Here is a 27,248-nt window from a genome sequence, read left to right as displayed (position 1 = left end):
TTACAGTACTTGTCAATATTTCCCCACATTTTGAGAACAGCTGGGTAACTGACATAATCCAGTCAAGCTCCCCCTGAAAAAAAATCTCAACGTCATTCTTCTACTCCTCAGTAATATCCTTGACTGAGTTAATGTTTTTGCTGCTATTGCTAGCCTTCTTGACTTGTCAAATAGTTTGCCAGAACCTTTTCAAAGCCATTCCATAGACATTCTCCTTAACCTCAATAAAAATCAATGTGGCTTTCACTTTTTGGCCTGCCAGTACCTCTCGGTTAAATCTGGACACCTTCCTGCTAACATTGTATACAAAGTTTTTTTCCTTCTGTTTAACAGCTTCCTTTATTGCTGGTGTCCACCTAGGAGTCCTAGGATAGCTTCCATCTGAAGCACCAACGGCCTTTTGGCCTGGGTTCATATAGTCTATATCATCATGACCTGTAATAAAATGCAGGACAAGCACTGAGAATGAGAGATTAATTCTTTCCAGTATGCCTTCAGTAATTGCTTGGATCATCCAGGACTGCCCAGCAGATGCCCAATCTGTCATACCCAAATTGAAATCCAAGTAGTTTTCAGTTAACAGTTCAGAATCTCTCTCTCTTTAAAGCAAATCAACCCTATTTTCAATCCTTTTTTTTTGTAAAGATTGATCTATTTGTATGGAATGATTACAATAAAATCAATAAAATAATAAAAAAAAGAATCTCTCTTTCTTTACCAGAGTGATATCACATACAGACCTTGATCAAATGACACAAGCATAAAGTTGGTCCTTTGGCCTGTGATGCTTTGGTATCTGGTAAATTTATGAGCATTCATGTGTTTGAGCATGGTGTTGATTATGGACAATCCATGCATAACACTAGACGTCTAGTAATAATGCCAAATAATGTTCTGCTATTACAGGAGGTTTCTTTATATCTTAACAGATGGCCTAGTAGGCATGTGGATAGCAGGCTGAAATGGGTGGTACAGAAGAGAAAGGCCACAAAAAAAGAGAGAAAAGATGACCATGCTATAGGAACTGGAATGTACTATAAGGGCTAGAGACAGGAAGATTTAGGAAAAGGTGAGAAAAGGGCATACTCGGAGGAAATGAGCAATGTGTCACTGGGGCACAAATTGTAGGTAACCTAAAAGTTCCCAGAGATGCTTAACCATATCCATAAGAAGAAAGTGAGGCTGGAGGAAGAGTAAAAACCCTATTAGTCTACTAAAATAGCACACTATTTCAGGTATGAGTGTCTGAGAGGTATGAGAGGTTGAGCAACCTTTGAGGGCTGTCCTGGGGGACCTTGTAAGTGACTTGTAGGCTTAAACTTGCAGTGAAATTTGTGTCAGCTAGAGGTAGTTGTAGTTGAGTATCCATGTTCCAAATAGCAGGGATCATCCTGATAGGTGATTCCAAGGATTGTACAGAAATGACCACTGAATTGGGTTTAAAAAAGTTTTTTACCCACAGAATTTGACAGTCTACCAGAGGCATATTTGTCAGGCCATATCAGAATTTTCCTACATGTGTGTAAACTTCTCTAATGTGAATATTAACTTAACTTACTAATAATATCTGTGCCTATTTTGCTCATGACTACTGAAATATGAACACACATTTCACATCACAAAAAATCAATCAAACAAACAAAGGGTTGGTGGATCAGATCACTGTGATACCCTCTGACATTGTCATCATCAGACAAAATAAAGCCATAAAAATATGAACACTAAGTAAAGTGAGAGCCTCACAATAACTCAAATGCATTAGCAATGAACTGCCTAAACTGAAACAGCCACAGCTCACATTTAGATTGGAACAGCGTTGAGATGAAAAAGGGCAAACCACAATAACATGGACAGAACACACAAATAACAGACAATGCATGACCTGAACTATTCACTCCATGTCCGGTAATAGCATTAACTATTATGTGGCCAGTTGTTTAATAGCCAGAGTGAGGGTAGCAAATAATTAAAATTTTCTTCATATTTCCTGCACTTTTTTTATTAAAGCTGACTTCTTTTCCACAAAGTGTAAGGAGCACATGTAGGCTTCTTTGGAGGCTTTTTCAAATTTAGTATTGTTCTTCTCACTGGTGGATGAAAATCAAGCATAAGCATCAAAGCAGCATAAAATCTTGTGAACAATCCATCCATCCATCTTTTATCCAACTCGCTGTATCCTAACTACAGGGTCACGGGGGTCTGCTGGAGCCAATCCCAGCCAACACAGGGTGCAAGGCAGGAAACAAACCCTGGGCAGGGCGCCAGCCCACCGCAGCTTGTGAACAATGCATTTTTGATATGCATCTTCTTTCTTTCTTTCAAAATTACCATGGATATTTTTAACGGAACAAATGGTAGTAGATTTTTTTCTACCACTTTAATTTCCTCATGTGCCCTATGACCTCAACTGGGAAAAGCTCAAACCGGAAATGCAAATAAAAAAACAACAGGCAGTTCTTATTTTAGTATGAGCAATAAGCTTCAAGCCTCATCACTAAGCTGGAAAGTTCAAGTTGCACATGTGCACACATTCAAGTGTGTAGAGAACACTGCAGGGACAACTGATCCAGCCCATCAGCAAAAAAAAAACTGCTTGCAGTACCAGACACAAAGACAATTTCATATACTATAAGAAGCAATATTTTTCTACAGAATAACTAAGTTAGGCATATGACAGAAAACTGGAAAAAAATTGCATAAGAAGACCAAGCTGAGCATTGCTAAAAACATTTTAATAATAAGTTAAATTACTAGGCAACACAACATTTGAGGGTCTAAGCCGCACAGGCCCTTAATGTCGAAACACCACTGTTGCCTACAGTCAAAAGAGTAGTACAAGAGCTCAACATCTGGTTGGTAGGAAGTCCAGATTGTACAGAGTGAAAGACAGAGGGAGAGAATGAGAGAAGCAGGAGATTAGGAAAAAATACTTGTTGGGCAAGCTAACCCACCTAATAGACATGGGTCAACCTATATAATTAGGCCAAGATAGACTAGGTTTATAGTTTTTATGTTTATTAACTACTATTTCAGTTTCTTTCTATGTTTATCCCTCTGTTGTGTTTAATAGCTTAATAAATCACTCCATGATTGTCCATGTTTAGTTGGCATATTGTCCTCATGTCTGCATGGGTTGTCCTTTGGGTGCAGTGGTTTTCCTCCTATGTTCCCAAAGACAATTGGTTAATTGGTGATTTCAAATCGGCCCTGTGTAAGTGAGTTGACACTGCAATGGACCGCACATAAGTGTTTTCAACTGTAGCCCATTGCTAGCAGGATAAGCTACAACTTTCCATCGCCCTAAATTAGATTCAGCCAATTTGAGAATCTACAGTAATTTTGCATGTTGTGACTTTTGTGGAGAACTTAAGAATGAGGACGTTTCTACAAGAGTACAAGAGTAACCCCTTTTGGTATAGTATGGTAGCATTATATATTGTGAACCCGGCCCGGACACAGACAGGCGGACATGTTGATTTCCACCACCACACATTTATTTTCACAACTATTTACAAATTAAATGTCACTCAGACATAGTCCGTGCACAACACAAACCCCAATACAGTCCTGGCCACACAATGCCTTCTCTTCGGGCCGCCTCCACACTCCTCTCATGCCTCGTCCTTCTTCCACCCGACTCCAGCTCTGAATGAAGGGAGATGGCCCCTTTTATTCATATCCCGGATGAGCTCCAGGTGTTCCCGACACTGCCCCGTTGCCCACACCCCAGCATGGTGGAAGTGCCGGCTGTTCTCCCGGCAGCTCACCGGGTGTCCTTTTAAATCTTCCCCCCAGCACTTCCGGGTGTGGCGGAAGTGCTGAGGTAACAGGTCCCCAAGGCATTGGGGCTCCTCCTGGCGGTGACCATGGGCCCCTGCAGGGTGGGGCTTCCATGCCCTCAACCCGTGGCCCCCAAAGCAACCAGGGTGGCGGCCCCCATGTGATCCAGGGTGGGCGCAGACCCACATCCGGTCCCTCACGGCGTCCCGGCCGGTCGTTGCACCTGGCATCCTGACAATATATATATATATATATATATATATATATATATATATATATATATATATATATATATATATATATATATATATAAAACAGCCATCCATCTAACCTACTTTTTTAGTTCAAAGCACCAGAGAGCCAGTGCCTATCCTGTCTGCTCCACAAGGTAGGGAGCAAACCTAGAAATGAAGTAAGTTAATCACAATGCATACTCATAAAGGGCCAATTTAGAATGGTCAACTAACGCATACTCATAAAGGGCCAATTTAGAATGGTCAACTAACATAAAGTAGTTCTTTGAGGCCAGGAAACATTGCATTTAAATGCATTTTCATCGCCTAAGGTCCTTTACAGGGAATGTGGCACATCACAATCACAAGGCAAAATCTGTCTCTCCAATGCTCCATTTTGGAAACAGCTTTGTCAGGTATATCATGGCATCTTCAGACACATGAAAGAAGCCCACTGTGGTTGGGTCACCTCTCCAACACAGATAATACTCATTCATGCTTAACAATTTAAAACTTTCAGCTAACTTAAAATGTCCTTCTTTAGGATGTTAGGGAAATTGTTGCACACAGAATAGCCAAACTAATAGAGAATATGCAAAAACCACACAAACAGTGATGAAGCCAGGAATCAATCTCAGCTGCAGTTTTACAACACTTGTTACAGTTCCACCCCACATAGGATCAAAAATGGTTTAACTACTTAAAAATAATCAAAAGGAAAAAATAAATTAATACATGTACTGCAATTAATTCAACTCACTAATGTTATATTAATGCCAGAAAATTATCTCCTTTGACTCTTAATAGGTTATCCATCCAGCAATAATCAAACTTGCTTACTCTTGTTCAAGACTGTTGGGGCTGGATTATTCCCCATAGCACTGGTTGCAAAGAAGGAACCAATGTCAGAAGTGAGTAACTTCATAACTTATTTAAGTTAAAATATTCTCAAAACTGGAGCTAATGGGCTCTGTCACATATTTATTGTCGCTCTAAAAGTATAGACCCCTTGGAAGTTTTCACATTTTATTGTTATTCAACATTGAATCACAGTGGATTTAACATGGCTTTATTGACATGGACCCACATAAAAAGTGAAAACAGATCTCTGCAAAGTGGTCTAAATTAATTACAAATGCAAAACACAAAATAATTAACCACATACTATTTAATAGATGCATCTTTGTCAGTCATAACAGCCTTGAGTCTGTTTGGACAGGTCTCTATCAGTTGTGTACATCTGGACACTGCTATTTTGCCCCATTCTTCTTCGTAAAAATCTGCTCAAGTTACAGAGACTTTTTCTGGTGCAGCCATAAATTCTGAATTGAGATCACAGAACCTTCTTCTAGTTGACTTCAGAGCTTCCAATGTGGCTTCTGTGCAAACTTTAGCTGAGATGTTATTTGCCTTTTTAACAGTGGCTTTCTCTTTGGTACCCTCATATAAAGTTGTAAGTGGTGAAGCACCTGGGCTTCACCAGTTGCTGTGTTCACAATCTCTCCAATTTACCAACTGTAGCTTGTAACTCCTTCAGTTATCATAGGTTTCTTGGTGGCCTCCCTTACTAGTATTCTTCTTGCACAAGCTCTCAGTTTTTGTGGATGGGCTGCTTTAGGTGAGATTTACAGCTGTGTCATACTCTTTCTGTCCTTAATGATTGATTTAACTGGACTCGAAAGCATATTTAGTGACATGGATATTTTCCTGTGTGAATCCCGATTTGAAGTTTTCATTCACCTTTTCATGGAGTGTTCTCTTGTCTTCATTGTGTTAGATTAGGTCAGGTTAGGTTAGGTTAAGTCAAATCACAACACAATTCCAGTTATGGTGCATTTATACTGCAATCACTTCAAATGTCTTGACTACAGACAGCTGGTCTCCATCTTCATTATGGAACTTCTAAAACCAAGTGGCTGCATTTATGATTACATAGGTCTGTTATATTACAGGAAGTGAATGCTTATGCAGTGAAATGTTTTTGTTTTATACTTGGAATTAATTTAGACCACTTTCCAGAGATTCATTTTCATTATGACATTAAAGAATTTTTTTCGGTTGATTCATTTAAAAGAAAACAAATTAAATCTGTTGCAATTCAATGTTGCATAACAATACATTTTGAAAACTTCTAATGATGTGAATACTTTTTATGGGAACTATAAATGACATATTTAAACACGCTCATGAGCTGTCTCCAATGTGAAGATCAGAAGAGGGGCTTTCATAGAACCCAGGAGACTCATGGACAAAATGAAAAGACTTCACCTTAAATTCTGTGCATTTGATTAACATATAAACTGAGATTGATTCAAGCCGAAAATGACATGAAAATGTTCTGATGTGTGCACAAATTGAAAAACATGTGTAGAAACTTTTCTTTGTGCTCTTGCATGGGAGGTTACTGCTCAATCATGTCCCCATCACTCTCATATTTGCAACATTTATTCAACAGTGAAAATTGCTTGTGTTCTGAGATTTCTTTGATATAATTTTAGGTTTTACTTGCAGATAATATTGTATTGTTTTTGTTCTTCAAATTGTGATATTATTCTAATTGCATCCATTTTGGTTTCATCTGTAGTTAAACGTTATTTGGTTTATCCATTAATTTATCTATTATGTTACTGGATCAATTTAAACATGTACACATTTTTTGGGCTGGACCCAAGAGAATCAGTCCTGGATGGTGTGCCATGCCAATGTAGGTTACACACACTCATATCTGGACAATTTACAGGCAGCAATTAATCAGGCTTTGACATCTATTGGATTTGGAAGGAAACCTAAATACCTGAAGACAAATCCTCGTGAACACTAGGAGAAGATGCAAAGTCTATGTAGATAGAATCTTGGAAGCAAGGCAAACAGCTTTACCACCTTGTGATATATTTTGTTTTGCTTTTATTGTCTCTCAATATATCTGCTATTGTAATGTAATTTTAATTTGGTGAAAGGCCTATACTAAGTGAAGAAAACTGTACAAAAGTACATTCAGATGTGTGTTATCCACACTTGGACAGTTGACTAACAACATATATCTTGGCTTGTGTATTCTATCAGCAAAAGGCCAAAGAAATTGAGTCTCTAGTTACCGTATTATTAGAATACTGCCCTGAAAACCATTGTCGCAGGCTTTGACACACAACACTACTACATCTATTATAACATACAACTGGACATAATAAAACTGCAACACTGGCTAAGTAAAATGATGCACTGCATTTTAAATGTATTTTCTCTCAAAAAGACCTGGATTATGTTGCTGTTACTCGGCTGCATTAAAGTGACTTTATTCAAAATGAGTACGTTTTACAGCTTTTATGTACCCATTTCTAGTAAACTGATTTGAATTTCTTGGGTGACGCGTTAGAAGTATAATTTATGTAGAAACATATAAATAAATTCCATTGGTTTAATTAACAGCATCACAGAAGTCCTTTCTAGAATATGTTGCCATTACCCAATTATCTTAAGTTGACTTTACTAAAAATAAATATGTTTTAAAGCTATGTTGTTTTTAAATATTTGTCATTACACAGCTGGTTTAAGTTGATTCAACCAAAATGAGTGGTTCTGTAGGTTTTATGTGTCTATTTCTAGTACACTTTACGTAATTTGTGTGGATGTCATAATAACAAGGTTATAAAAAGCAAATTAATTTCATTGGCATAAAAGGATGCCACACAGCAATGCTCTAAATCATCCTATTTATTTATTTTACATTTTCCAGTGTTGGAGAAAATGTGATTTGACAGAGTGCAATTTTGGGGATAATTTCCAGAATGTTTGAGCCATTTGGAGTTATGTTTGCTAGCAAAAAAAGGCTTATTAGCATATGTTTAGTTTGTGAAGATATTGAAATTTATACTCATTACTCTTGTAATATCAAGAGGAAGATTAAGATCAGACATAACAGTAATTTAAGTGCCAAAGATTTGTGTGGATACGAAGGTGGCTTTGGTCACATTTGTCTTCTATAATCTGCCAAACCTATTGCACAGACAACACCACATGAATGACAAGAGGGTATACTCTGGGTGTAATTAGTTCCATGGCAATATTATTTAATGATCATTAGTTGTGGTTATGTTAATTAAAATGTTACAATTCTTTTACAGGTTTGGTTTTGGGGTTCACTCAATTGAAAGGGAATTATGTAATAGAGGAGTGTGCAAACAACATGTTTAAATTTGGTCAATTTAACATTTAGTAATTTGGTTTAACAAAAATGTTTTATGTTGACAGTTGTCAGTTAAAATAACTCTGAGGAAATCAACTGAATAATGTCCACCTACTCACTTGAACTAAGTTTCAATTACTCGGTTCATTTACGAGGTATTTTTACACACAATTGAATTAAGTTGTTCCAACAAATCTTTTTAAAGTGTATTTACACAGTAGAAAACAATAAGAAATATTTGTACTGCAGCATATGAAGAACATCCTACAACTAACATGTAATAATGTTAAGACAATTGTCCATAAACACTGTTATCCAATTGTATTTATTCATGCATTTAATCCAAAACACGAGCGGAGATTAGTTTTCACATTTCTTTTCCCTGACTTCACCTAACAGTGGTTTAGCTTTCAGTCTATGTAACTATTGATGATTATTAATATATTTTATATGAAGTAACAGATAGAGCAACTTACATTGTGTAGGCAGTGGGCCGCCTGAGATAGCGCGCGGGGGTAATTGGCACTGCCACTGGAGTAAATGGCCCCCTGCCACCTCGGTGCAACACGTGGGCCATCAGGGCAACTCAAGCTACCTTCGGATGTCCGATCAAGTCGACGCTCTTTCTGGGCTGTACGCCTGAGTGTCCGTCTCCTGGGAAACGAGACGCGGTGGCTATGACAGCACACGGCAGACGGAGCTCAGTGGTCCTAGCTGCGGTAGAGAGACAGGTCGAGACACTCATCACACCGAACAATAACGACTCATGAATTATATGATTGCTTAAAAACGCGCCCTCGTCTGAGTCAGTTGTTTAATTCTGTCATTAATGCTCACATCTTAAAATCGTAAACAATTAAAATATAAACAAAATGTAACTGCATTAAATTACTGAAACTCTGTACATAAAGAAAAGTTCACATTTTTACTTATTTATTACATATAAATGGAAATAAATAATAGGAAAAAATGAACACCATTATTTTTCCCAGAAAAAGGTTATATTGTCACTAAAGGATTTTTACACCTGAAGTACTCGCCTGATTTGTCTATAATTTATACAATTTGAAATGAACGACGTACTTCATGAAAAACTATTACAAAATGAATACTTATTTGAATGAGTTGTAGTTTTTGCCTGTGACATTCATAAACTACTTCTGCGTTTGGTTTTATTTTCTGGAAATGAGACCTTAAATATTATGCACCAAACTACCCATTTTATATACAATATATATATATATATATATATATATATATATATATATATATATATATATATATATATATATATATATATATATATATATATATATATATTATAAGTTATGTGTATGAGTAGCCACCATGACTCTCTAATGAGAGAGCCATTAACAAACACTTGGATTTGAACCTAGCATATACAGGGTTAAAAAGAACAAAAAAAGACTTTATAACCAACACCTTCTGAATCCCATCTCTTAATCCATCCCCCCTACCCACATAACTTCTCCCTCCATCCCCACACTTCACCAGCTATATAATGCCTTGGATTCCTGTATGTCTAATCATTTTCCTCTGAGGATGACACCTAGCAGGTTGTCGAAAGCTTAGGAATAATAAACTATTTTAAGATATGTGACTCATTTTCTCCCTTTCTGGATCTCTAGCTACAAATATGCAAACCGTTTCACAGACCTTCACTTCCATGTATATATATTGGGCAAAAGTAGGTTTATAGTTGTTAATATGGAAAAAGACATACAGGTTATGATTATTACAACAGCTTTATTAACTCAAAATAATGTTACAATGGCAGTGCACTTAGGTATAATTTTGTAAGTGCTTATTACTAGCCATCATTACCTAAACTATAAATCATAAGAAAGGATGCAAAATAATAATAATAATATAATAATAATAATAAGACAAATAATACAAATATATAATACAATTATTAATAAATAAATACATGAAGAAACTCTGTTTCGCTCCAAACTGTAAACCTACTTTTGTCCACCTGTATATATTTGCTTATGTACAGTATATATATTTTGCATCACATAATACATACTGTATAATGTAGCAGAATGTGTGTACACTTCACATTAGACTCTAATTCTCCAATATTTCTTTACAAATATTTTTTCAGTACTTGAGACTCATTCCATGTAGTTTTTCTTCACTTCTTTCCACCTTTCAATTTTAACAGCTAAATCCAAGTTTGCTATAGTTTCATTATGGATCACTGTCATTTTTACAGTTTTATTTACTATTTTTAAATTTCCTCCATCCCTTCATGTGGAATGCCCAGATGTTCCCAAGACAGCTGAAAGATATAGTCGCTCCAGGGTGTTTTGGGTATTGTCCTTTGGTCTTATCCCAGTGGGCTGTACCCATTCTTTTTCCTATGGATGACATTAAAAGGTCTTCCTAACTGCATATTCAAACCATCTCAGCTAGCTGCTCTCAATGTTCTGAGGTCCTCCCTTTATTAGTGAGGTCCTCTTCCTGTCACAAAGAGTGAGCAAAGAAACCCTGCAATGAGACCTTGTTTGTTGGAGAGTGTGGTTATTCTGTACTTACAGAACAATCCCTCTTGTCTTCTTTTTAGATATGGGGACCACCACATTAGTATGAAGTCCCAAAGTACTATTACTGCTTTCTGATTGCCACTGAAAAAGCTTGTCAGTCAAAACCTTTCCACAATATCCAGTGTGTTCATTGATTTTTGCACCTATCTCATCCACCCTGTTGTCTTGACACTGCAGATATTTTGAATGACAACAATGACACTATCTTCATACAGTAGATAGATTCAAACTCCAACTAATACTTTTAGCCCTCCCACTACGTTTAGGGATTCCTCAAAGCAATCCATCCGCTTCTGCATAATATTCCCAGCACTGTTCAATGTTTCACTATTCTTTCTGAGAACAGCTCGGTGACTGACATGGCCCAGATGAGCTCATCCTAAAGAGCATTGTGGAGCATACATGTGGGCTCCAGATTCAATGGCAGTTGCATGAAAGTCAAAAGTGGGAGCAACACAGGCATATTAGACATTCATAAACTGTTGTATGACTATTTAACATTTCTTTGTAGTTACTGATGCAGGTACAGCATTATAACAAAAATGAAATGGATGCCATAGGACAGTTTGTTTTCACCTGTGCTTTAAATTTGCTTTTCTATTATAGAAACACAAGAGAACTGATGCTCATCCTGGAAGTAATACAGACAAGGCCAGAAATGACCATGGATTGAATGACTGGAACAGAGGACACAAACACACACCACCCACATAAGGTAATACTGCACCAGTTTAATTCAATATAACTTACCTGTCTTTTGGATATGGAAGGAAATGAGTCCCCTGATGAAAACCACCGAGGACATGGGCAGAATGCCCACACTGCACACATACTGTGCAATGACTTTACTAAGAAATGAACACAAGTCTCCGACGTTATGAGATAGAGGCACTAAGCACTGAGAAACTTTTACATTTTTCCAGAAGCTGCTTGATGATGGATATTCTGGTATAGTGCCTTTAAAACAAATACAATACAAAATTTAAATCCTGTAAATAATGTGGACTACATTAAGAAGAGCATTAGTGTGCTGAAATGAGCCATGCATAGCACTGTCTCCTCAACCACAGTTGGGTCCTGTCTCATACCCAGTGTCTCTAGGATAGACACTGGCCCTATAATGCTAAATGGAATGGACAGATTGGACAATGGACAGATGGTTGAGAAATTGATCGTGATAACCATCAATGGGCTAGATGCTGAAGGAAATACCTACCAGAAATGACAACCGTTTCTTGATTTTTTTAATTGATGAAGTTGCTTTTGGCGAGTGGCTAGTTGCATTCATGTTGTTGCAACAACTTTGGGTGTCTCCCTTCTGCGCCATGACAAGTGGACCTGATGTTGGCATCTGTTTATTGTGAAGGCTATCAGATTATCCCCAATGACAATGTGTTAGTTCCTGTAAAAGTCAGTCTGGAAAAAAAAAATATTACATTGGTCCTGTGGTTCTATGAGATGGAAAAGAGGAATTGTACTTTCTGTTTTCACCAATCCTCAAGTATCATAAGGCTTTGTTTTGACCTTGAACTGCTTTGTTTCAATTGCTATTATTAGTTATATTTATGTACGAAAAGCAGTTCAGTGTTGCCCTTCAGCAACACCTTCTATCTGAGTGAAGAAATACATGTAATATGCATATACAACAGTTCAGACAAAATGAAGCAAATTATGCATGTTGATAATCATAAATGTGTAAAGGAGATACCCAAATTTGACAAGTCAGCTCTTACAAAATTACTTGGGTCACTATCATCAGTGCACTTTTGAGTTTTATAATTTGGAAACTATATCTCATGATTTATGCTTGCATTCTTACAAATTAATAGGCTATATTTTTATTTATAAATTAAGTACTGTGTATTTCTTTTTACCAATTGCTAGAAAACAATTATTATTTTGTCAGTCATGCTTTTTCTAATACAGACTCACTCCAGATCAAAGCAGTATCCAGAACAATGCAGAAACCATCCCTGAGTACACCCACTTGGTTGGATATGACAGCAAGTATTTCACTGTTCACTATGCAGGTACTACAAGTACATACAGTACTCCATTTTATTCCTTCCTACAGAGAAAATTTAAAGTCGTCAGCTAAGGTGACGCAGAATGTCATTATGATGCGAGAGGGAGCCATGCAAAATGAATATAACCACAAAGAGAATGTGCAGACTCTATCCAGACACTGCTCAGGCTGAAAGTCGAACCTAGAGCACTGGAAATGGGGGGGTAGAGTATTAATCTTTTAATAATTAAATAATAATAAATTAATAATAATTTAGCCTGCCAATAGGAATTCGCCAGGCTAATACAGTAGAGCACTTTAAAACACTGCTGAAAACACATTACTTTAACACGGCCTTTTCATAACTTCACTTTAACTTAATCCTGAAACTCTGTATGTTCAATTCATCATAATAACTATTCATGGTGGCTCTAAAATCCGTACTGACCCCTACTCTCTCTTCTGTTTCTTTTTCTGGTTTCTTCGTGGTGGCGGCCTGTGCCACCACCACCTACACAAAGTATCATAATGCTCCAACATTGATGGACTAAAAGCCAGAAGTCACGGAGAACCCTAAATCCAAAGAGGACTGTTTCATTTATGTTAGGTAGAATGCCCAGAGGGGACTGGGCGGTCTCATGGTCTGGAATCCCCACAGATTTTATTTTTTTCTCCAGCCGTCTGGAGTTTTTTTTTTTTTTTTCTGTCCACCCTGGCCATCGGACCTTACTCTTATTCTATGTTAATTAATGTTGACTTATTTTATTTTCTTACTGTGTCTTTTATTCTTCTATTCTTTATTATGTAAAGCACTTTGAGCTACATTTTTTGTATGAAAATGTGCTATATAAATAAATGTTGTTGTTGTTGTAATTAGTGTGTTGCCATTTCACCAAAAAACACACATAAGAATATACCTAGGTTGGCTGATTTTAACAAGCAGTTAAAAAATATAAATTTGTAAAGATGGAGAAACAAATTACTTTTTTAATGCATCATGCTTTTGGATCACGTATAACTGTCATTTTATTTATTTAATCCATTCATTTATCTACACATTACATTCAATTACAAAAATGTGTATAAAGTTCACTATATCTAAAAATGTGTTTAATGTAATACTGTATTCCTGTATTTTGGAGTCAGGAAGAACTTCTTTGTTTAACTTCTAATTCTAAAAGGTTATACATGATTATACAGTTCCTAACCACCAGGTGGCAATCTCTTCCAGTATATGAAGAGAGTTAATCCAAGACTACATTATTTCTTATTTAGGCTTTTCAAACATATCTTGTTTTGGTCAAGATTTTTAGTGACACTATATTTCTAAATTATTGCACATTATCTAAATTGGTGGATCATGAATAAATAACTTTTGTAAATAGACTTGCAAAGTAAACACTGAGAAAATATACCTGCAAATGTGACTCCTGCAGCTGCAGATGATGCTTTATGGTGGCTGACTTTGTTCCCAGTGTTTTCTGGATCAGCTATGGCACAACAGGACTTTGAATTAAGCAGTGTTGAGAATGTATGCTTGTACATATACACAAATGAACTGGCTCTGATTTGCTGATAGCCGGGATGACACCTTAGAGGGGAATGGTGATTATAGTTAGATTCCATATACTGTATGAATTTGGGAATTTGAATGCATTTCAGTTATACATTTTGAGGTGCCTCTTTAAATGTTAAGTGCATATGTCTGCTTTGGGGGAGTTAGGGATTGATAACAACTTGTGTTCAAAAAAGGATTAAGGACATATTGACATCCTAGGAAACTAGACACAAAAAGGTATTAATGTTATTTGTAAAATATAAAACTATTATTTGAGCATTTTTAAGTGTGGGCAAAACTCACACAAAAAATAAATAGGCAAAGTTTCACAAGTCACTATGGATCCAGACAGGAGTGTGCTTTTAAAATTAACCTCAAGGGTAACAGCTAACACTAGTTTATGACTGGCCCTGGAATGATGGAGGAAATTACTAAACCCAAGCACTACTGCATATGTATACAGCAGTCGCTTTGTTTAACATTTATCCAGAACCTTTAGCTCCTGTGAACTCGATTTTCAACAAACAAATTTAATTTGGCCTAGCTGCCCCCATGTAGGCCAATTACAAATTAGCCTTCCCCAAAGTGCAGTAGGTTAATACAGAGAGAGATGCAACCTTAAGTAGAACTTCTGGCTTCACTCAAGTTACTCTTTTCATTCTGATGAGTGCATTATTTCCAAAAACTGAAAACATATCTTCCAGATGCCTTGGCTCTTTCTCTGTGTGACTTTACAGGATGTGTATTTGTTTATCAGTTGTATATTTTCAGACAGTTTTTCTACTGTTCTGTCAGACAACACTCCTTAGAAAAGGAGCATCTTAAAAGTACCATGTTATGCATGCAATGATGTCTGTTCAAAAACTCACCTTAGGTTTCACAAAAGTACAGCCCTGATCTGAAGCACCCTGCAGATGTCAGAAAGAGTATGTATTGCTAGGGTAAACAAAGGCAGAGCTTATAGTGAACTGAATAATAACAGTTTATAGACCTCTTTTCATTACTGCTCTGCTTGATTATATGGTAAGTTTAGCTGGGTGTACTCTGTACACATATGAATATTAACATTACTACTGCTACTGTTAATACTACTACTACCTGATTAAGAGAATGGTTTTTAAATAAGGAGAGAAGCACCACATTTGAATTACGTTCCACATAACTATTATTGAAGCAATCACAGTGAAGGAACCGAGTAACCTAAAACTCTCTTGGACAAGATTTAACAGACATGTCAGTAGCAACTGTGGCAGAGTCAATACTTTGTTAAACAACTAGATGAATGCATAATTTAAAGATTATTAAAACCCAAGTACTGTGCAAGCAATGACTTCCTGATGGCAACAGGCCAATCTGACTGCAATCTGGAAAACTGCTTAGGAAATCATTGATTGATCTGAATGGGATTGCTTGAAGATGAGCAGTACCACTTTTTTATCCACCCTATAAATGTATCACATAAAACTAGTTACAACACAAGACGTTCTGCATCATGCATTACAGTGGACTTCTAGAAAAGCCAGCCTACTTCATATTTAGGTATCTGGATGCTCTGTTGTTGCATAAAGAATATGAGATAAGTATGCAATTTAGAGTGTTTGTGTTTCTGCTAAAATAACCAGCTCTGTGAACCAAATAAAAGGAAAAACACTGGAAAACAAAAAATTCACAAACATGTAAATCTGCATAGAATCGGAAACAAGAAAATGTTACAGGCTGCACCAACTCAGAAATACATTTTGACTTAAGGCAAGGTGTTATTATTACACTGGATTTAGGAATACTGCACTCTGATGTTATTGATGTTATTCTTGTATAAGTACCTTTAAAACAACAGGTTTTGCATTTTGGGCCATCATCTCTTTGAAGAAAAGCATTTGAACTATATCCAGATTTATTGCATGTTTATTTAAAGGCCTCTCCAAATGCTTTTTAGCTAGATACATGTTTAAGATATCAATATGATAACAATCAAATAGCAGGTAAAAAAGTGTAACTGTTAAATAAAAGTAAAAAAAAAAAATAAGTACCCTGTATGTGAGGATTTTCTTTGCTATAACACTACAGAAATCTGACTTGCTTACTGTTAATGTTGTTTATAAAATGAAAGTAAATGTATATTGAGAAGGCACAACATCTCACTGCCTCAAAGCTCCAGTATTGTTTTCAAATCTCAGGCAAGACATAACCACTGGCAAGTTTAAATGTTCTCCCTATGTCTAGTGGGTTTTACACATCTCATTATCACTTTTAGGTCTGTAACTGTGTCATACATTCTGTTATGGATACAGAGAACAAGTTAAGTAAGAATTTGGAGTTTAATCTGCACTAAGTGTAGACTTATAATCTTTTGAAGAACATATAGCCATTCAGTTACTGTAAAATAATTTCATACCAAACTGTATGGAAAAGAATTAATTCAAAGCTTTATCAAAATTTATGTGAATAGATTCAAGACTTAGTAAACACATGGCTTTTAATATTACAATGCAGTCATTGTAGATGAATTTTGCATTCGTTGTTTGCTTTTGATATACCACATATTATCTGTGTTATAACTCATTTGGAATGGGATTCATAAAATTATTGTTAATGTTTGTGATGTGCCATTTGTTGGAATAGCCAATGCAATGAATTTTATTATTAAAATGTCTGTGATATGCCATCTTTTGGAAAGATGACGGAAACATAGTAACCAGATAGACTCACAGACATGTATCCTTTTATTAAAGTGGGTTAAAGAAAACAGGTGACAAAAACAAACAACCGTATGGGCTCCAAAGACTAAATACATTGCTCTGTAAATTATTTGAAACACAAGGAATATAAACATGCATGGGTGTATTACATGTCTTTTATATTTGAATTTGTAAAATATATGCATATTCTATTGAGAGCAGTACAATTTAAAATTCAATCATTGCATATTTGTGAGAATTATTGACTGCCAATTTATAATTGTTGCATGCTCAATGGATTTGCCCACCAATCAAAGTAAATTTTTGATACTTCAACAGATTCCTTGAGAAACACCTAAAAAAAGATAATTATTGTCTAGTTATCTGCTTCATGCTTGACAGCTGAATGTGGTCAATGTCAAATTTATTTTGTTGTCTTAAGCACACTGGGTATTTTCGTGGAAAAATCTCGTCTGTGTTATTATCTGAAACAACACACAAGACTAAAACCATTGAACATTTAAAAAAAAACTTGGGCTTTTTCAGAGCTACATCTTAGTTCTGTTCCTAGCATACTATACATGCATTTCCTCAGAGGCCATCTGACCTTATCATTGGACATACCTTTAGAGACTTAAAGAAAAAAAATAATAAACTCAGCAAAAAAAGAAACGTCCTCTGACTTTCAACTGTTTTTACTTTCAGCAAACTTAATATGTAAATATTTGTATGAACACTAAAAGAGTCAACACCATAAGACATAAACTAAAAATGTTTCACAATGTGTCCCTGAATGAAGGGAGGCTCAAAATCAAAAGTACCAGTCAGTATCTGGTGTGGCCACCAGCTGCTTGAAGTACTGCAGTGCATCTCCTCCTCATGGACTGGACCAGATTTGTCAGTTGTTGCTGTGAGATGTTACCCCACTCTTCCACCAAGGCACCTGCAAGTTCCTGGACATTTCTGGGGGGAATGGCCCTAGCCCTCACCCTGCGATCCAACAGGTCCCAGACGTGCTCAATGGGATTGAGATCCGGGCTCTTTGCTGGCCATGGCAGAACACTGACATTGCTTTCATGCAGAAACTCAAGCACAGAACGAGCAGTATGGCTGGTGGTATTGTCCTGCTGGAGGATCATGTCCGGATGAGCATGCATAAAGGGTACCACATGAGGGAGGAGGATGTCTTCCCTGTACCGCAAGGCATTGAGATTGCCTGCAATGACAACAAGCTCAGTCCGATGGTGATGTGATATACCGCCCCAGACCATGACGGACCCCCCACCTCCAAATCGATCCCGCTCCAGGGTACAGGCCTCGGTGTAACGCTCATACCTTCGACGATAAACACGAATCTGTCCATCACCCCTGGTGAGACAAAACTGTGACCCATCAGTGAAGAGCACTTTTTGCCATTCCTGTCTGATTCAGCGAAGGTGGGTTTGTGCCCATAGGCGGCGTTGTTGCTGGTGATGTCTGGTAAGGACCTGCCTTACAACAGGCCTACAAGACCTCAGTCCAGCCTCTCTCAGCCTATTGCGGACAGTCTGAGTACTGATGGAGGGATTGTGTGTTCCTGGTGTGACTCGGGCAGTTGTTGTGGCCATCCTGTACCTGTCACGCAGGTGTGATATTTGGATGTACCGATCCTGTGCAGGTGTTGTTACACGTGGTCTTCCACTGCGAGGATGATCAGCTGTCCTTCCTGTCTCCCTGTAGCGCTGTCTTAGGCGTCTCACAGTGCGGACATGGCAATTTATTGCCCAAGCCACATCAGCAGTCCTCATGCCTCCCTGCAGCATGCCTAATGCACGTTCACGCAGATGAGCAGGGACCCTGGGCATCTTTCTTTGGGTGTTTTTCACAGTCGGTAGACAAGTCTCTTTAGTGTCCTGCGTTTTAGAACTGTGACCTTAAATGCCTACTTTCTGTAAGCTGTTAAGGTCTTAACGACCATTCCACAGGTGCATGTTAATTAATTGATTATGGTTAATTGAACATGCATGGAAAACATTGTTTAAACCCTTTACAATGAAGATCTGTAAAGTTATTTGGATTTTTAAAACATTATTGTTGAAATACACAGTCCTGAAAAAGGAACGTTTCTTTTTTTGCTGAGTTTACTTAACGGCTCTACTTTTTTAAATTTATATATATATATATATATATATATATATACAAATAAAATATATATTGAGTATATATATTTAGATATCGATATATATATATATGTCTGTACAATTTACTTTTATGTTTTTTATTCCCTATTATCTAACTTTTTTTTTCATCAACCTCACTTATTATCAGCTATTACTTAGCATGTGTTTAAGCAGCTAAAAACTCGCACTTTCACGACAACACACAAACGACACAATGGAAAAACAAAAATTTCCGCAAAAGCAGTTGGAATATTTGGGGTCAGTCACAGTGTGCTATCAACTTGGGATTATCGCGTGCTGATTTGGGGATTCATTTATAAAACTTTCCGTGGATTTGAACGTATATGCACACACCCAAAAAAGAGGTTACAAGCTACCATTAGAGGTAGGTGTCCTACTAGTAGTTTGTGACCGATTGAACAATCACGTTACGTACAAGATCTGTTACGGATAATATTTAATCTCTGACAGATCAGTATCTTTTTACATGTTCACTGTTGTCCAGCATTTCCAAAACATTGAGCATTTCGGGGAATGTGCGAGACGACCTCTGCCTGAACGCCACCTTCTGACAGATCCTACCGAGATAGGACAACCCGTGAGCGGTATCCTAAATCCCTCGTGAAATTACGAGTAATTTCCTACATTCCGAAAAACGGATAAAATGTTACTTCTACTCCTAAGAGCAGGGTCAAATGTCCGTCACTGAGATTTTTGAGCCTATTAGAATCGTCTTCCTACTGTCAGACCGCTTGATCGAAGCAGGAATCGATCTTGCTCCACTGTTCACTAAGACAGCACTTTAACCTGTTGATCATCTCCGATCAGTACCGTTTAACCGGCTTCTTGTGCGGTGTTACCTCAAGTACACAGCAACTGGCCCACGGTGTCAGCTAATAACACTACGCATCCCACAATGCATGTCAGCAACGGAAAGACGTTAGTTCCAGACAACCCTTCTGCCCAATAACATTATTTCATACTCCAGCTTAAATCGTTTCCTTTTCCTCTGAACCAATTGAATATGTTTTTACTTCTTTAACCCCGAACGATTTTGTGCCACCGGCCAGTATAAACCAAATCTATTGGCTAAACTGACGCGTGGGGCCGGCTGAGCTGCGAGGAGATGACGTCTCAGTAAGAAGAGAGGGAGGGGGGGAATCCGTATGGCAGGCAGCGGCGTAGCAGTAGCAAGTCCGCAGAGTGTGTTTGTTTGGTTTTAAAAGGTTAACTTAGTGAAACAAAAGAAATAACTTAGCTGAAACTTCAACAACAACTTTTACATTTCATATACTCCACTTTTTATGCTTTTAATCAAAGGAAGGGATTCCTGTCCCTGTTGCGAGCTTTTGTTTATATTGCGCGAGGGATCCGCGGGACTGGGAGGCCCCTGTCGGGCGCGAGTCGGTAGAAGCGGACGCCGCGGAGTGTGACTGAGGTAAGTGTCCGGGCTGTAGGGGCAAGAGCAATTCTTGTTAGTCTCCGGCAGGGTTGTGAAGTTTTAATGGTTATGTAATTTTCTTCTAGAAAAAAAAAAATAGCCAAGTGAATTAAGGTTGGTCCGATTCTCCACTGCATTTGGTGGGTCGAAGGAAATAACGGTGGAGAAAAAGAGAGAGGGAAGCTTCTGACAGGCCAGAGAAGTGAAACCAATCGGCTGTGTGCGTGAGCTGATGTGCGTTCAGTTTGTTTAATTCGTTATTTTGAATTTGGAACGTAGTTTATAATCGTTATTGTAAATAAAGTTTAACGGAAGTAAAACCTTCCGAAAATTTACAGTGAAAGTATTTTGTAAAAGTTGACTGTACTTGAAACGTTCTCAGAGGTTCCATCTCAATAGGCCTCATTATAAACGACAACAATTTGGATGAGCTTCCTGAGTTAACGCTCTTAATGAAATGAAAAAAATTTAGAACCATTTTGGCATATAATTTAAATTATTGTTGCGCTATCCATTAATTAACCTTGGAATGAGTAGTTCCCTCCCCACGAGAGGGTCGTGAGGCATCGCCACTAAATGTCAGTAGGCTAACACAGCACCTCCGAAACCCCCGATATGAATAGCTTGTGCTTACTTCGAATGACGCATTCATTGGTGGCCTGAAGTGGACATTATTACATCGAATATAGTACATTCCATTACGTGTTTTTGTTGTTGTGTAGATTATCTTGATGCGTTTGGTGTGCATCCATTTGCATTTACGTAGCTACCTGTGCAATCAGAGCCGTGATATTTGTAGTTTTAGTTGCTTTAAATTCTGGATGTTCTTGTTGTTTACTAGAAATAAACCATCGCTGCTTATAAGTAGGCTTAATAAACGTGGACGTGGTTCCCGACATGAAAAGTATTTTACTGTCTTTATAGTAAGAATCAGCAGGGTTTTTTAAACTGGAAAATAACTTGCATGAAGCATATTTTGGTCATTCTATTGACTATTTTAAGTTATTGGGTGCTATACACCCATTTTCTTAATTGGTATTTTATTTCGGTCAAACGTCAGAAGAATGCGAATATTTGTAGGCCACATGCATTTGGGTTTTGTAGCCTACATGTTTTGATTAACTGACTTATATAAATGTATTGAGGTAAAACTGTGTTTTACCGTGTGTGGTATAAATGGAAGTATTCTGCATTACCATGTTCTCAAAACAGTGCTGCTATCTTATGATTCAGTTTTTTTTTCCAGTTCAAAAAATCGAATAGCGTAAAGTAATTTTTTGCGAAATGTCTTGAGATTTTCAGTACGTGTTAAATTTCACGCAAACCGTTTTGAACCTTAGTTATTTGTAGGAAAAGTGTTTATTTAATTGGGCGATTAAACTTCACTCAGTTGTTGCCATACTTGTATTGCTGCTTTAGAGCGGCTGATGTGAGTTTTGATGTTACTGTATTGCAGAATTAAACGCATCACCTTTTTGTTAAAATATATGTAGCTTGTCGAAACCAGTGACATTGTTTACATCCGCCTAGGATTCTAGCTTTATTTTTTTTATCATATCTTTCGCCTGCTTCTTGTTAAGGGTGTTTGGTAAGGATTACTGGTTAATTGTTAGTTTTGCAGTCTGCTTAACCAGATCACATTTTACATTAAATTTAAAAGGTAATGCACAGAATACAGTTAATTTCTGAATATGGCTGTGCAGATGCTTGCAGTGTTGTAGGTGAGCATTATTTTGAAACACTTGGTTTGGTAGATGTCCTAGTATTTTATCAGTTCCTTATTGTGTTGAAATGTGGTCAATTTGTGAATCTGAACTTTGGGATTTGTACTTTGCTCGGTTTTAGGAGTCAGTAACTGTATAAAAAAAAAAAAAAAAAAATTTAAAATGTGTAGAAAGTGTTAACCATTTTTGACTGAAAAAGAATCAATCACGTTTATTATGGTAGATTTGTGCAGCAAATTCAGCAGCTTGAAATATCCAGAAGATGACAGAATCCACCTGCAGGTAATCTGCAAAAACTAAGGGCTTTTTGGAGGTAACTTGGACTAGGTTAAAAATAAACTTTTGCTGAAGTTAGAATGATTACAGTACAAGGATGAATGAATTACTCTCCACTGTTTAGTGCATTACACAGGTTTCCCTAGAAAAAACCCATTCAAGACGTTGTTAATTTTTTTTCCAACAATTTTAAACTCTTTCTGGTTGTTTATTTTTGAGTCATATATTATAAATCATTCAGAGGCAAGATCAAAAATGTCAGTTAAACAATATGTAAATTAAGAAGTAACAGAGTGAGCAAGTAGAAATTGTTATATTCATAAGAATCATGGATAAACCTCAATCAAAGATAATGGTCAGTTAAAAGTGTGCATAAGAAACAAACTACAAAGTCCAATGTATACTATTTCATTTATGAAACATAGTGTCTTAACTTGGGCCTAGATCATTGCCACCAGATATAACTTGCACATCCAGGCTTTTCGATTTAAGTCAAGTTTAACCTGCATTTTGCAATGTTAGAAACAGCCCTAAGTAAACCAACTATTGTGCTGTTAACCAAAATTGGTCAGAATTTGGATATTGTGCAGCCTAAAATTTTTCTTTAATTCGGTTTATCTTGGCACATTTGCAATCCCGAAATACAGCAGTGAGAAAACAATGTTTTTGTGTTAGTGTTATCCAGCATCAGAATCTAAAATAGTTAATGTTTAACATCTTATTTATCTTTAATCTCGTATCAGTTTTTCTCGTCTCTATGGTTAAAAATTGGATCCATGGCACTCTGCTCTGATCCCCAAAGGTCATGCAAAAAGACAATTTACTTGGGGGTTTAACAAAGTATATCAAATCAAAAATAGTATTTTTGGAGTTTTGGTCAAACTGGACCACTGCTTACTGAGTTAATGGTCATAAGTGGTTGTTACTGCTTAAGGGGCAAATGATTAATTCAGATTAAAAAATCTTTTTAACTTGATATTTTCTTAATTTAGTCAAAATATTGTGAATTCAGTACAAGTTAATTTTATTATCTTGGGAGCACTTTAATTTTCTTAAAGATTGGTTGGTTTTTATTTTTTTCTTTTATTTAGTGCGATATTGGAGCTGGGCAATAATATAATGCACTTTTTTATTTTGTAAGAGAAAAAGTACACTTAATTTTGAGTTGTATAGAATGGGGGAAGTCTTATGGAAATGGGATGTCTTCATTGGTATTGAGAGTGTCATTTACAGTAGTGGAGCACCAGTCAAAATTTTTTTATTGTTTATCTGTGATTTGTTTAAAAAATTGTTTATGTGAGTTTCTGATTTAGTTTGCCTTCTTGATGGCAGTAATTCAGAACTCTTCAAAAAGTTTTAAGCCTAGCTTATTTAGGAAGACATCTGTAAAAAGTTTTTTTCTGTTTTGATCCTGATCTTAACAGATTTGGATTTTTTTGTGCTAGTGACATGAATTTGTCCTGCTTGTATAACTTGCTATTGTTTCCATTTTCAGCATAACATGTTGCACTTAGACTTTTTTCACAGCTCTGGACAATAGGTTGGATATGTTATAACTAACCACAGTTTGTAGAGCAGACATTGCAGCCTGAGCAAAGTTAGTGAGACATTGTTGTCAAGTAGAAAGTAGTTGGTTGATAGTTTTATTGCTGATTATCCTTGATTAAAATCAATAAATGTCAAAGCAAATCAATGTGTTTTTGATCAGTTATATGGACATTTTAAAGTATGGAGTGTACTCTTAATATCTGAAAAAAATATGGTCTTTTAGACAATGGCTTGTACTTTGAACTTCTTTTGTTAGCATCACTTGGGCAACTGTATAGACCAGTCTCATGTAAGCATTTGATCCAAGGATTGCTCTGGCTGTAAAAGTGCCACCAGCGTTAGTGCTGAGCATTACTCGGGACATGATTTAAGTGTGTCTTGCGTAAGCAGCAGGCCTAAGTGTTATCCAGGTAATGGTGCAGACATGTCTTCTTCTAGCCCAGGGGTGCGGAAATCCAATGCCCGACTCGTCTGACACGGGTAAATTGACCGTTGGACAAGCGTGTTTTCTGGTTTCAGTTGTCCGCGGACAAGTGCGATTTTTCTGGAGAAAAAAGAATTATATGTGCAGTGCAGGGCTCATTTTTACCACTACTTTCAAATTTTTAAACATTTGGGTACGTACTTCGTGCGGAAACAGTCTACTTAGGCATGTTCTTCATGTCTCAAATTGGTATTCAATATTGTTTACAAAATGAGGGCTGATTTTTCAAAGGGGAAGCACTCTTGTGGTCTTACATGAGTATTTTACCCTACTATTTACATGCTTGGAGATGCGGTCATTTTTTTATCATGCCGACATTACGATGTAATTTGATGATTTTTCATTATAATCGATAACTTTTATATATTATTGCTAAAATTAATTTTTCTACATAAAAATGCGGTCATTTCACCTACAATGCAATTTTTTTCGCCAGATAAAGCTTGTTAGGCAGTTAATCTTTCCTGAAATTTGCGATTTCGCGTAGGTTGTGATATATTGAGGAGTTAAGAAATTTATTGCGTGACATCAATTTTGATGAGCTGTCTATAGATCGTTTTTGATTAGAGAATTTTTCATATAAATTAAGTTGGTTTCGCGCTGTCAGTTTATTAAAAATAAAGAAAACATTCTAACGGTTTCCAAATGTTATGAAATATCAATAAACGTCTTCACTTAGACGCGATTATTTTTTTCCCGACAACATCGGTAATATTCTTTGGAAATGTACCATCTTTTGAATACGTCATTAGGAATGACCTGCGTAACCCATAATGCACTGCGGTAAGCACGTTTTTCTCGCTATATGCGTGTTGCTGAAACTGAAACAAGTAGCATCACGGAAGAGAAATGGATAATTTCTTGATTAAAACTGGCACAACAGGCCCTGAAAAACCTAAGGAAGCGTAGTAAGGCCACTGTGAAAAAAAATATGAACACAGTGAAGACAAAAAAATGTAAATGTCGAGATTAAAGTCGACATGTTGACTTTATTCTCGACATTTCCACTTTATTCTCATAGTTTATTTTGTCAGTAGAATGTCACAAACTAAATTTCATCTTAAAATGAATGTTTCATTTACTAGATTTTCTCAAACCCCGTCATAAATTAATGTAGCACATTAAATGCTTTATATTAAGTGTTCCCTGACCCAGTTGTTAATCTCTGCGTGCTTCTTAAACTGACTTCCTCTTGCAGTGAGAGGCGCCGGCAGCAATCGCCGCACATTGACTTCATGATATTCCTGCTCAATGAACATTCAGAATACTAAGATAAATACTTTCTTTTTCACGATGAAATGTATTAAAGCATGTATTAGACATGGGTGGTGGGGGGCACGGTGGTATGACTGTAGTGCTGCTCCCTTGCATTAAAGGGTCCTCAGGTCTCCGTTCAGTGTAGAGAAGTTTATGGCAGGTATGACGAGGCTCCAAAAAACTGGATATTTGAATGGGTATCCTACAGGTTTAACTGAAATATTGTGTAAATGCTGGGTTCGTGATCTGGAGGTCGGAGACACGAACGCAGAATTCAATGGATGTTTTTCTGAGCGGGCTTTCTTTATTGCATGTTTGCTGTGTCTATCTTGCGTACTAAACCCCCAGTTCCTATCCTTTGTCTTTCTCCATATAACCAATCACCACACGATAAACGACTTTATGAAATTAAAACAAGTTATAAACCTAGACCTCAGTTTTCAGAACTTTAAAAAAATTCATTATGCATGTTTAATTATGCCATCCATTCGGAGGTCTAAGCTTATAACTAGTTTTAATTTCACAAATACTTTTTTGTGTGGTGATTGGTTATGTGCAGAAAATAAAGGATACGAACTAGGGGCTTAGTACGTCAGAGACATGAGTCTAAAAGTAAGAAAAAAGTTGGTTCAATTGAAAAAGCGTTTTCTAAAGCTGAACGCTTGGAGGTTGAGCGTGATGCTAGGCTGTTCACTACTGCTTCTTTAGAAGAGTTTGACCCACGACCAGCTGTGGATTTCTGGCTGTCACCTGGCAACAGGCACATCACTCATAAAAAACCTGAAAAGTCATCAGCATTCACTTCTGCAGGACCATCAGTCCAGGAACCATGCAGTTCAGCTCAAGCAGAAATGAACAGCATTCAGCCCATGCTGTCCGAGATGGTAAAGATTCTTGGGGGAGAAGATGTTGCAAGACAAAAGCTGATGAACATGGCAGAAAATGAATCAGGACAGTGTTCTATTATGTAACTGTAATATATGAAACCAAACTAGTGTAGCTATAATGAAGGCATTGTTTATTAGCTAGTTAAAATAAGGGAATCTTTTATATACTGTTCTAGAGCAAGGTGGCAAAATACTATTCCCTGAAAGAATTTTTTTCAGTTTTAAAATGGAAGGCAGTTTTGGTATCAATAAAAGAGATCAGAAAAAATAAACTATTTTTCACTTTTGTTATTTGTTTATGGGCAAGTGAATTCAACTGGCGGACAAGTAGATTTTCTAAGTTTACTTGTCAGTGGACAAGTAGAAACAAATTTGATTTCCACACCCCTGTAGCCTCATATTAGCATCTCATAAGAAATATTTTTCTGCAGCCCAGGTGTTGCATGCTCTTAACAGTGATAT

At 36.9% G+C, this 27,248-nt stretch overlaps 2 protein-coding genes across 2 annotated transcripts in view; one reads left to right on the top strand and one right to left on the bottom strand.

Annotated features, from left to right (window-relative positions):
* Positions 1-8,872, bottom strand: part of btbd16 (BTB (POZ) domain containing 16) — a 195,675-nt gene extending 186,803 nt beyond the window's left edge. The window contains exon 1 of the mRNA XM_039769245.1: positions 8,673-8,872. Coding sequence (XP_039625179.1) covers positions 8,673-8,773 — 101 coding nt within the window. The 5' untranslated portion in view covers positions 8,774-8,872. The remainder of the gene's footprint in view (positions 1-8,672) is intronic.
* An 11,458-nt stretch (positions 8,873-20,330) lies between these two features.
* waplb (WAPL cohesin release factor b) overlaps positions 20,331-27,248 on the top strand; it is a 229,923-nt gene continuing 223,005 nt past the window's right edge. Inside the window, exon 1 of the mRNA XM_039769232.1 lies at positions 20,331-20,607. The gene's annotated coding sequence lies outside the window, so the exon portion shown is untranslated. The remainder of the gene's footprint in view (positions 20,608-27,248) is intronic.

This window comes from Polypterus senegalus, chromosome 1 (assembly GCF_016835505.1).
Source record: "Polypterus senegalus isolate Bchr_013 chromosome 1, ASM1683550v1, whole genome shotgun sequence".
Classification (NCBI taxonomy): domain Eukaryota; kingdom Metazoa; phylum Chordata; class Cladistia; order Polypteriformes; family Polypteridae; genus Polypterus; species Polypterus senegalus.
This window is presented reverse-complemented; position numbering and strand designations above follow the sequence as displayed.